This window comes from Schistocerca americana, chromosome 8 (genome assembly GCF_021461395.2).
Source record: "Schistocerca americana isolate TAMUIC-IGC-003095 chromosome 8, iqSchAmer2.1, whole genome shotgun sequence".
In the NCBI taxonomy this organism is placed as follows: Eukaryota; Metazoa; Arthropoda; class Insecta; order Orthoptera; family Acrididae; genus Schistocerca; species Schistocerca americana.
In genome coordinates, this window is record NC_060126.1 from 105853528 (window position 1) to 105866167 (window position 12640).

General features: G+C 36.9%; 1 protein-coding gene across 1 annotated transcript in view; it reads left to right on the top strand.

Annotated features, from left to right (window-relative positions):
* The window catches only part of LOC124544827 (gonadal protein gdl), a 42789-nt gene extending 30740 nt beyond the window's left edge, over positions 1 to 12049 (top strand). Inside the window, exon 4 of the mRNA XM_047123523.1 lies at positions 10725 to 12049. Within this exon, the coding sequence (XP_046979479.1) occupies positions 10725 to 10862 (138 nt within the window). The 3' untranslated portion in view covers positions 10863 to 12049. The remainder of the gene's footprint in view (positions 1 to 10724) is intronic.
* The last annotated feature ends 591 nt before the right edge of the window (positions 12050 to 12640 follow it).

The window sequence follows — 12640 nt, forward strand, 5'->3', positions numbered from 1 at the left end:
CGCCATAAGCTGTGTCAGAGGAAAGACATACACAGAAATAGCCCTGATGCTTTTGTATATATGTCAAGAGCTGCAAGATAAATATTGGTTGTAGGAGGGTGCAATGTGTCCTGGTGCTGAAGTGATGACTGTTGAAACTTTACACCTTCAGGATACTGACAATGATATAACCTAGGCATCGTGGGAGGGAGGAGAGTTGGTGAAGAATACAGCAGAGCCAGAGACATTTGTTACAGAGGTTAAGCATTGGTCACGAAGGGGACAGCTCACCATCATATTCACAGTATTCAGAGACAAGCTATAGCAAAAGTAAAATCAGCCACATTCCAGAATACTGACACATTAGTTCTTCATTTCGACTTAGATGAGAACTTGTCTGTTGCTTTGCAGAATGAAATTCAAAGTTAGTTCTGGCACACATCACAGGTATCAATATTCACATGTTTTACTCACTTCCTTGGGACATCACACTGTTTTGGTATTGTCAGTGATGATCTCATTCATGACAGTGCACATGCATGCTATACTGTCAGCATGATAATTGATGACATAGCATCTAGAGGCCTTGCAGTTCCTGTCATTTTTGAAGTCCTATGGAACCCTTTCATCTTGCGGTTCTGCAAATTTTTCAGTTGTAGGAGATTTGGAGACTTTAGCTTGGAGCACATTGGCTTTAGGGACACCATCTTGAAATGTCTCAGTTACTGATATTCCTTTGGTGCTTTGCCTTGGGGTTCTTTCTTTCTTTCTTTCTTCCTTTCTTCCTCTCTTCCTCCACCCTCACCCCATTTTAAAGTACCGTCAAACGGGGTGATTTCGGACGGTTTTGTCGTTATTTCGATTGTGACTTTCGTATATATTGTTAGATTAAAGTGATTGTTATGGAAGTGGTAAGGTCTATGTGTAACGAATAAAATATCCCAGAACCAGAAAGAGTATGTGTAGGTATATTTGTCTGAGGCAGTTAAATAAAGTGTCTGAAGTCACCCCATGAATTGGGGTGATTTCGAACACGTGTTTTTTAAATCTCTGTCCAAAGGTACAGTATATAGAGGGTGAATTCGGACAGTTACTGCCCCCCCCCCTCCATTTTTTTTAAATTCTACATGCTTTTTTATTTGATTTTGGTGACATTTTACACATTTTAAGGTAGCCCTTTGTTATGAGTAAATGATACGGAATGATGGTTTTATCATAGTTGATCATGTTGCTAGGTGGGAGATTTACCAGCTTTGCCTTGATATTGGAGAAAAACATCTTAACAGTTTCTTTGTTCACTTTTGCATGAGCTCATTTAATATTTTCGCTTAATTGAATGGAAAGATCTTCTGACTGTCGTTTGAGGAATAAATGCACCCATTCTTCTCTTGGCAAATTATTACGAAATTTCTTCTCTTTTCAGCCAGATTTATCAAGGTAGCCTTTAACTAAATATCTAATACCCAATTTAGTGAAGGGAAATCCCCAATGTGCAGCCCTTGCCATACTTTGCTTTAACATTTCTTCTTCTTCTTCTTCTTCTTCTTCTTCTTCTTCTTCTTTATTTAGCACTGTCTGTCCTCCCATTTTTTTTCGGGTGTGCTTCCTGCACTTTATTTTGTAAGGTTGATTTAGGTATACTATACAAATCATACGGTTTTCTGTATGATAATTTACCACTCTGAGTATCATGAACAGCTTTATCTATAAGTTCCGGGTCATAATTACACCATACTGTAGCACCTCTCCTGTTCTTATACGTTTTTGGCATTGTCCGAAATCACCCCACACAGTACACAGTTTTACAAAAACCGTCATTATTTTATAACCTTGCACGAGAAACTCGACAAACTTGTACAGAAATTGTCTCAATGCTGTTAGCTATGGAGCACGTCGACAATTATGGTTACAATAACTTCCCACTTGACGCAACAATAGAAAGTTTCCACTTTATGATAGTGCATGGATTTTTAACACTGAGACTGTTCGTCAGTTATTCACCTAGGGAAACAATGGACGTAAAATAAAAGTTGTGGAAAGCGATAAATGCAATCTTGCGCTTAAAATAACTGCCGCATGGACGTTAAAATAAGTGACTCTTTGTTTCTATGCAGTGGCAAAGAGCAAATAAGCCATACTGTCCGAATTCGCCCCTGTGTCCAAAATCACCCTGTTTGACGGTATGCGGCAAAATAGGTTCAGCCTGATTTTTCCCTAACTCTTGTGCCCGATTTTGCCCCACAGTGCAAAATTGTACAAAGATGACAATGGAAAGTCAGTATTCACTTTATGTTCATTGTACAGGTATTGAAATATCCTGAAAAACATACTGAAATGAATTAATTACTTACATATTTCTTATCGTGTAATGTTTCTTTTCAAAACATTGCACCAAGAAGCATTAACTTTGGAGAAACTTTAAGTCAGAACATTAGGGATGTATAGAAGGAAAAAGGAATAGGCATAGGCATCTGCTATCGCCAGTTATCTACAACTTCCTGAAACGGTGGCTGCTAGTAGTTACGAGCATTACTAGATCACTGTCAGCAGCATAGTCACTTAGTTTGACTAGCATACCCTGTTTTACCCAGCTATCTTCTACTCTGGTAAAAAGATATTCAACAAGTTCCCATCTAACACAGCAGCTCCCAATCTTTTTCGACCCGCGAACCCCTTCTTTAATAATCAATTATTCAAAACGACAGTCACAATCGCGTTATTTATTTTGCCGCCAGCCGGTTTCAACCTGCGATGGGGTCATGATCCCATTGCGGGTTGAAAACGGTTGGTGGCAAAATAAGTAATGTGATTGTGACTGTCATTTTGAATAAGTAAATTAATCGCTGTCATCTCCACACAACTATGTTGGCTAAAAATTTATCCCTTCTACAATGATCTGAGTTGGGTGAACAACTGACTTTTAAATATACATACTGTAAACATGTGTAAAATTTAATTCCAAGTGAAAGTTGTAATAAATAACCCTAAATTAACTTGACCCTTAATGATTAAAACCTACTCTAGTTATGGCAGTCACGCAGTGTGTGGGCTTAGTTGCAATAATAAATACAAGCTTTCATTGTAATTACTCACTTCTTCCTTGGAATTCAGTGACATGGTTGCACTGCATTCCATGGCACAGAGCTTTGAATTCAGGAACCACGGAAGTTAAATAAAGTTTCAAATCACTTTCAGCATAAAGACTGTTTATATATTTATTTTTTAAATAGGCATAGGAGGAAAGTGACTTTTCACACAAATATGTGGATGAAGAAGGTAATAAAGCTGTTACAGTTTTATTCGCTGACAATGGGAACTCCTTTAAGCTTGACCAAAAACCAGTTAATGACAATGATTTATAACTTTTCTGTGACTGAAAAGCAATGGAAATTTGAAGAAGCTATTCTTTTTCATTTACACTTAACACAGATTGTAATATTGTTGACTCTTCAAAGGGATTGCAAATGCAGTTCTTATTATTGGACAGAGCAGGGAAATCTTCTCTGAAGGTTTTTCCAAGTCCCTTAAAATAGTCTTTAACTGTGTTCTTGACATTTTCGTCCAAAGAAATATGATTTTCCACCAGGAAGTCATGACGGGTATCAAAGCACTCTGATTCCTATTGAAACATGTTTCCCAAAAATTAAGTTTCTTATGAATAACTCAATACAGTCTTGCACAAAATAAGCGTTTATACATGACCCCTGGAGAGATAAGTTTAAACTGTCAATTTTTGAGAAAATGTGCCAAATAAGTTAAAGTCTGAAGCCAGATTTCATCTCACATGCACTCTGCAGTATGAGAGGTATGGATGGTGAGAAAATGTAAACTTTGTCTTTAAGCTCATACGGTCTGGAAATAGTTCTATGTCAAGATAGCTACCTAACTTCATTATGACACAATAAACACTTTCAAATGCTTTTCTTTTCCTCATAAAGCGCTGCAAAGATGCGGGAATTTGTAGGCCAAGCCTAAATAAAATTAATCATTTTCATTGCCTTGTCCAGCACAGATTTCAATCCATCGAGCATGTGTTTAGAAACAGAAGCCTGTCTATGAATGCAACAATGTGTCCAAGAAGCATTCGGCGCAACCGGTCTCACTTTGTCAACAAACCGTCGTAAAACCCTTTGATAGATTTTGCACCTGAACAAATGCCTACACAGCAAGTCCAGACTATTGAATTTTCACAAAAGTATTCATGGATTCACTTAAATATATCTCCTCCCGCAGTTCTCTCTTTTAAGGGCCTGCAGAATAGTAGCTCCTTTTCTACACATTCACCATTAATGTAATGGGTGAAAAATAACACAATGGTTAAAGTGGCATCAGTCAATTCATCAGTTTGAATTGCAAAAGAAAAACTGTCATGGACTCCTCCCAAAATTTCGTTTTCGGCATAATGTGACATGTTTTTAATCTGGCAGTTGATCATATTGTTAGACAGTGGTACCATATTTCCTTTTTTGTGAAAGATTTGTGGGGCGTATATTAGCAATTCTGTAGTTAATGCAATAAGATACAGCAAGAACACTCTTGTTGTCAGTGTTTGCGATGGATACAAAAGTAGTTTAATCATTTTTCCACTCATTAGCAGTTTGTGTAAAAAAGAAAAAGTCAGCAGATTTGTTTACGTGGGAATGGTGTTTAGTTTCTAAATGGTGTTAAAGTAGAAAATGTGTCAACCTACTGCTAGCATGAATAGCACCATAAACAACACACCGTGGTCTTGGACAGTTCTTGTCCCTTATATATGAAAATCCAAACCTAATGTAATTATCATTGTACTTTCTTTTCCTTACACACAGTTCAGTTTTGTCGGATTTACACACATCACTAGATGCTGAATGACCTATTGACACAAAACTAACTTGCAATTTTGTTAAACCCTGTTTACCTTTCAAACTTCCAGTTTCCAGCCAGTTATCTGTTTTAATATGAACGGGAAGGATTCTGATACACAACTAACAACATACTGTATTTGTCACAAGGGAAGAGTAAGTAGGCTGTTGTTGAAAATCAAAGGCTGACCACCATGTAACCATTCCTTAATTGGGTCACAGTACTGTTGTTGGTATTGTTTGAACACAAAGCTGCTTGCAAACTAAATTTCCCTAGTAGCAAAATCAAATGCTTTCCTAACGTTGTTACATAACTGTAAATCAGGCACTCACAGTAAATATATATCAATTTTGCAAATCATGATAAATTCCCAATTTTACATGTATGTAAAATGGGGCATTATAGGGTTAATTTAAAATAATAATAATGCAGAACCTAAGGAATCAATAAAAGGCTTAACATAAAAACCCACCATTATGAAAAGAGTTTTGGCGAAACCATTGAAATATTTTGAGAGCCCCCTGGGGGTTCGCGAACCACAGGTTGGGAAACAGTGATCTAACATGAAGCTGGCACTTTCTAGTAGATTGATATCAGTGCACACTCTACTCAAGTGAAAATTTCATTCTATAAAGCAGGCAATTGGAAATCTTGACCATTTTAAAAGAAAATTAAGAACGTACCTTGTGAGCCACAAATTATCTGAATGTCCAGAAGAACTGAAAATTTAAGTTAGCTACATATTAATCATGCTCCTTGTAAAGCTGCATGACAGGTAGTAATGTACTGTAAATAAAACTCAGTATTTAAAGTTGTAGGTGATTATTTTCTTTAAAGAGTACTGTCAAACGGGGTGATTTCGGACACCGGGGCAAAATCGGACAGTATGGCTTATTTGCTTTTTGCCACAGCTTAGAAACAGTCACTTATTTTAACGTCCATGCACCAGTTATTTTATCGCAAGATTGCATTTATCGCTTTCCAAAACTTTTATTTTGCATCAATTGTTTCCCTAGATGAATCATTGACGAACAGTCTCAGTGTTAAAAATCCATCCATTATCGTAAAGTGGAACCTTTCTATTGTTGCACCGAGTGGGAAGTTATTGTAACTGTAATTGTCGACGCACTCACTAGCTAACAGCATTGGGACAATTTCTGTACAAGTTTGTCGAGTTTCTCGTGCAAGGTTATAAAATAATGATGGTTTTTGTAAAACTGTGTATTGTGTGGGGTGAATTCGGACAATGCCAAGAATGTATAAGAGCAGGAGAGGTGCTACAGTATGGTGTAATTATGACCAGGAACTTTTAGATAAAGCTGTTCATGATACTCAGAGAAGCATGTGATTTGTATGGTATATCTAAATCAACCCTACAAAGTAAAGTGCAGGAAGCACATCCGGAAAAAAAATGGGAGGACAGCCAGTGCTAAATGAAGAAGAAGAAGAAATGTTGAAGCAAGGTATGTTGAGGGCTGCACATTGGGGATTTTCCTTCACTAAATTGGATATTAGATATTTAGTTAAAGCCTACCTTGATAAATCTGGCTGAAAAGAGAAGAAATTTCGTAATAATTTGCCAGGAGAAGAATGGGTGCATTTATTCCTCAAACGACAGTCAGAAGATCTTCCCGTTCGCTTAAGCGAAAATATTAAAGGAGCTCGTGCAGAAGTGAACAGAGTGACTGTTAAGATGTTTTTCTCCAATATCAAGGCAAAGCTGGTAAATCTTCCATCTAACGACATGATCAACTATGATAAAACCAACATTTCAGATGATCCAGGCAAGCACCAGATAATTACGAAACGAGGAAGTAAGCGTGGTGAAAAAGTGATGGACTCATGAAAATCTAGTGTCACAATAATGATGGCAGCTAGTGCTGATGGTAAACTGCTTCTTCCATATGTCCTTTTCAAATCAGAGCATTTGTGGGACACGTGGCAAGAAGGCGGACCATGTGGGACATGTTTCAATAGGAACAAAAGTGGATGGTTTGACCTGCTGGTATTTGAAGACTGGTTCGTTACAATCACTTTGCCCTATTTGAAGAGGCAAAACGGGCCAACAGTCATGATTTGGAGACAACTTATTGAGTCACGTGTCTTTACATGTTATTGAAGAATGTGAGCGGAACAATATTGCATTCATTCTCCTTCCCCCCAATAGCACGCATCTCTTCCAACCGTTCGATGTAAGCTTCTTCAGGCTAATGAAAGCAGCATGGTGAGCTGTATTAACTGATTGGAAGAAACACACTTGTGGGACCATTTCCAAGGATGCCTTCCCATCTCTTCTGAAGCAGACACTGACTACAATTTCAGCAAACTCCAAGAAAAACGTAAAGGGCGGATTTCGCGCTATGGGCCTAATCCCTTTTGATCCAGATCATGTCTTACTAAAATTGCCTGTTAATGAGGAGAGCCAGCAAAGCAACGCATACGCATAGTCTTCCACTTTTGAAGAAATGCTCAAAGAAATTCGTTATCCTCCAAATAAGCTTGGTAGCTCCCGCTGCTGCCGCAAACTAGACATTCAACCTGGAAAATGAATCACTGGCCGAGATTTTCAAGGAAACGAAAACAGTGCTGAAACAAGTGACAGTGCTTCTAGCAGTAGTGAAAGTGAAAACGATACGTCAGCCAGTGAAGTTTTACTGCTGAAAGAAGAGGCTTTTCTTGTTGCAGAGTACAAATATAAACATGGAAATAAGGAGAAAACAAGCCAGTATGTTGGAGTGACCACAAATGTTGGTGCTACGGAAGTAAGTGTGAAATTCTTGCACCCACACGAGAACAGTAAAAACATATTTGTGTTTCCTAATGTCCCCGATGAAGACACAATACAATACAAAAATTGCAAATTTCGAGAATACTTCCCACACCAGTTGAGAAGAGAGGAATGTTCATTTTTCGAGAATATGTGCTTTAGACTCGAAGACAATCATTTATTTAAAGTGTTTGCAACTTAATTTAGAATGATGAGTGAGAAAAATTATTTTGACCGTTTAGTTAAATTACTTTGTTTGTTTCTGTCTGTTTCTAATATTTCAGTTAAGAACTGTAAAAATTTTTTATTTAAATTCTTGCAAAATAAAAACTTATCTGTAATATATAAAATTCATTATATCATTCCATATCACTTATTCGTAACAAAGGGCTACCTTAAAATGTGTAAAATATCACCAAAATCAAATAAAAACCATGTAGAATTACCGCACAATAAACCTAGTTTCGGTGCAGGCAGTGGCGGGGTAGACATAAGCTGTTTTAGCTCTCCTGTTAAAATCAATGTAGAATTAAAAAAGGGGGGGGGGGGGGGAGGCAGTAACTGTCCGAATTTGCCCTCTATATACTGTAACTTCGGACAGATATAAAAAAATAAAAAAAAAATAGACGTGTCCGAAATCACCTCAATCCATGGGGTGACTTTGGACACTATATTTAACTGCCTCAGATAAATATACCTACACATACACTTTCTGGTTCTGGGATATTTTATTCGTTACACATATACCCTACCACTTCCATATCAAGCAATTTAATCTAACAATATATACGAAAGTTACAATCAAAATAACGACAAAACCGTCCGAAATAACCCCGTTTGATGGAACCATTGAAGTCAAATAAATACTGATGAACCTCCAGCATGGTACAGGAAAAATGGGTTAGCAATTTACTTTTATTAAAATTGTTACTTGTACTTCTACAAGAGTAGCAATGAGAAAAACCCTTTATTTGCAGGGATGAGTTTCAGACACGATGTCTGTTATCAAACAATCGTCTTCATCATAAGTATTGACACATAATACAGGCAGTACATTTGCAAACAGTCAAAATGGGGCGTCACGGGTAACTTGTACAAACTCATCTACAGTATATTATCAGTGCTTCTTGCCAAACAGCACCTGGTTCTGCTAAATAACACTGACAACAAATGGATCCCCATGTTACATGTAGATAGTACTTCACAGGTACCTTCCAGAAACTAAAATCTAGGCAATATACACTATCATTCTGTGTTAGGAACACTGTTGTCCACAGTCACTTCAAAAGCAAGGACAAGATTCCATGTTTAGAACCGAGTGGAATTCCTAGATTTTTCCTGAAATTTGTATGGCATGTTATATGCAGATCGGTCAGGTTAGGCTATAACTACTAGTTATAGTAGTTGGAGAATGAAAAAGAAAGAGTACACCTTTGCTGTACATGTTGTGAGAGATTGTCATTCTTATGGCAAATAAAACCAGAAAACTAACGTCACTTGAAATTGTGGCTATCAGTAAACACCAATCACAAAATACTGTCTGAATCCTTAATGATCACATGTCATCCAGTTACTTACCCTTGCTAAACTAGCAGCAGTCTTTTCTCGCCATTAGGTAATGTGGTTGATCTAATTAGTGTAATTCCCCCACCGACATTTCATTGACTTCTCTCTACCCTCTGTCCCCTTGTTTGTCTATTCATCACATTCACAAATTTTGCCCATATAACATAGTAGTACTCACTTGTTAATTTGTTCATAGCTTCTATGTGTATTTCATTATACTTGTGATTTTCGTATAGAAAAATATTGAGAGGTGAACTGTCAATGGAAAAACAATTTCTGTACAGCTATAAACACTCACTGACAATGTATTGACTACCTGTTTATTCTTAAGTTGTTTGAGGGTGGCTTTGAAAGCGAAAAACTGGTTCACAAGAAACTGTAAAATATGTATTATTGTGTAACATCAGTATTGCGTATTTCAGTTGTTACTGTGTTATTTCCCAAGTACTGATAAAATATTCCATAAAAATTATGAGATTATAATATTGGATGATTTTCCACCCAAGTTTATTTGTTAACTAAGCAAAAAATAAAATAACCATACCGGCATTAAGTTCTATATGCGGCCCATTAAACAGTGGCAGACAGAGACGGAAGGAAGAAAGAAAGAAAGAAAGAAAGAAAACAATAGAGCCTCACTATTTTTCAAGTTTATGGAGCAGAGGAAATAGAGATAAATAAATAAATGGTAATGGGGATCTGTATGAGAATCTACATGGAGATTATATAATTGTAGTTATAGAATATTTAACTTAATGTTGTTACAATATTATGAAAAGAGTAGTTGCTACTCACCCTGTTGTGGAGATGCTAAGTCACAGATAGGCACAACAAAAAGACTCAGAAAGTAAGCTATCGGGTAAGAAGGCCTTCATCGAAGATAGAAAACGTGCCAGCCCACCCACGCACACACACAACTGCAGTCACTGGCTGCTGAGGCCACACTGCGAGCATCAGCGCATGATGGGAGCAAGGAGGAGGCTGGGGCATGGAGGGTGGGGATAGCAGGATAGAGGTGGAGGACAGTAAAGTGCTACTTAGCAGGAGCATACAAGGACGAGGTGGAGAGTGTTTTGGACAGCTAGGTGCAGTCAGGAGTATAGGTGGAGGGCCGGAGAGGGTTAGCAGAAAAGGAGAGAGGCAAAAGACTGTGGGTGCATTGGTGGAATAGAGAACTATGTAGTGCTGGAATGGCAACAGGTAAGGGGCTAGAGGGTAAGGACAAAAACTAATGAAGATTGAGGCCAGGAGAATTAAGAGAATGTAGGATATATTGAAGTAAGAGTTCCCTCATGCACAATTCATAAAAGCTTGTGTTGGTGGGAGGGATCCAGACAGGCCTCAGCAGCTAGAGACTGTGTGTGTGTGTGTGTGTGTGTGTGTGTGTGTGTGTGTGTGTGTGTGTGTGTGTTTCTATCTCCGAGAAAGGTCTTGTTGGCAGAAACCTCATTTTCTGGACTCAGCATCTCCCTTATATGGTGGGTAGCAACTATCCTTTTCATAATATTGTTACATTCCATCCTTGATTTTCCATTGTTGAATGCTTCCTCATTTATGTTGAATTTGTCAGGTTTCAGACCAACAAGTGGTTCTGGAAAAGGCTGGAGTTCCAGGTTTTTATGTTACAAACAATCCACTTGAAGTGAAAGTGCAAATGCATCTACTTGACTTCATTTTACGACTCAGCAAGATGAAAACACCCACCTGACGAGATGAACATGGCTTTCTGCTGTGATTACACTTCGTGGTGTCATTGCAGAATGCCATTGGTCAGTGGAAGCTATGGGATCTTTCCGGTTCCTGTGACTATCCTCGTGAATGGTAAATGTGAAGTATTAAGTAGTATTGAATTGAACTGGACAATAGATTACAGTTAGGTGGCACAAGCATGATCACTTGCTGTTCAGGCAGCCAATTTGTTTTGGTTCACTTGAGAGATTATATTTTCAAGTAACCAAAAGCTTGGAGTTTTCACTGTATTAAAATGGGCCGTTACCATTGCTCTTTGCTTGTTCATAAGATAAACTACAATCATTAAGAAATCCATACTAGTGTTGGAATGTAACAGTGTCATATGCAATTGTAAAGTACATCACCCAATATTTAAAGGAAAAGTAGACATTTTAAAGTTCTATAGCAATATAAATATTTGGGATATTATTTTTAACAAATTTTGTACATATATATAAATCATGACTATTTGGTTTAAAATTCTAAATGAGCATAAGCAATTAGTGTTACATTGTTGTTCATGTTCTTTTACAACTTGTCATGTAACCATAGAAGTAAGATGGACCATTTGTACGTGAGTAGAGAACTTACTTGTATTTCTAAGAAACATGTATAGTACAAATTACAAAATCAACATATTGTACTTGTCATCTTGTTTCATTGTTTTGTGTTACCAATGGAAATATAGGAGGAGACATAAATACACATTTTTCGTACCTTAACTTTTGACAGAGAATATGTTAAAATTTTCAATGGTCTATCTACATTGATGTAATATAACATTTGTGGAAAAAAAGAAACGTGCTTGTAGCAAAACCATAGACATTATTTCAGATTACTTCACTAAAACTCTTTAATTGTTTGTTGAGTAACTGAATTATCCTGAAGAAACACATTTTGTTCATAAGCTAAATAAATATTTTACTGAATAGTAAATCAGTGATTTTTAGATGACTTATATTTAGTTTCTGACATATTTATTTCTTATTGTGTGTGTGTGTATGCGCATGAATATACAGACTCAACCCTACTCTGTTTAATGTCATCAAACAGGGTACTAATGTTATGTTTTTGTCACCTTAGCAACCTGCCAGTTGATGATGACATAAATTGAAAGATATGTAAATACTAATACAGCTGTTTTAAGTCTGTCAAAATTTTATATTATTTTTGTATGATAAAAATATTGTAATAAATAACTGATAATTGATGATAAATGTTTTTCCTATTATAATACCTAATTGAGAGCATCTCCAACAAAGATGAAAAACATACACAGCACAAATTTTGCAGGAAAGAACATGAAACATTCAGATAATATGATACAGCACAGTCTTCAGGATTTGAATTTGCATAAGGGAATCTGTTTTGATGACACTGATGATTCTTTTGCCAAGTTGATAGGTTAAAAAATAGGTCCTATGGAGGTTAGCAGGACTATAATGAAATTTTTATGTGCCTTGAAACTTTTGTTTGATCCACAGAAATTTTGCAGAGAAGTATGCAGTATGCTGTAGCAAACACATCTTCTTCTTCTTCTTCTTCTTCTTCTTCTTCATGGATGGATCACTTAGGACCACGCGTAATCAACATTTTTTGGCCTTCCTTTTCATTCAGTATTCCTTCATACGCAACGAACAGGCTAGTTTTTGTTGTGCAAACCACTAATGTCGGTTAGTTTTTTTCTCTTCTTCCTCAAAATCCCGTGTTTTTATGATTTTTCTGATTTCATTTCTGTCATGTAGATTTGGAGAC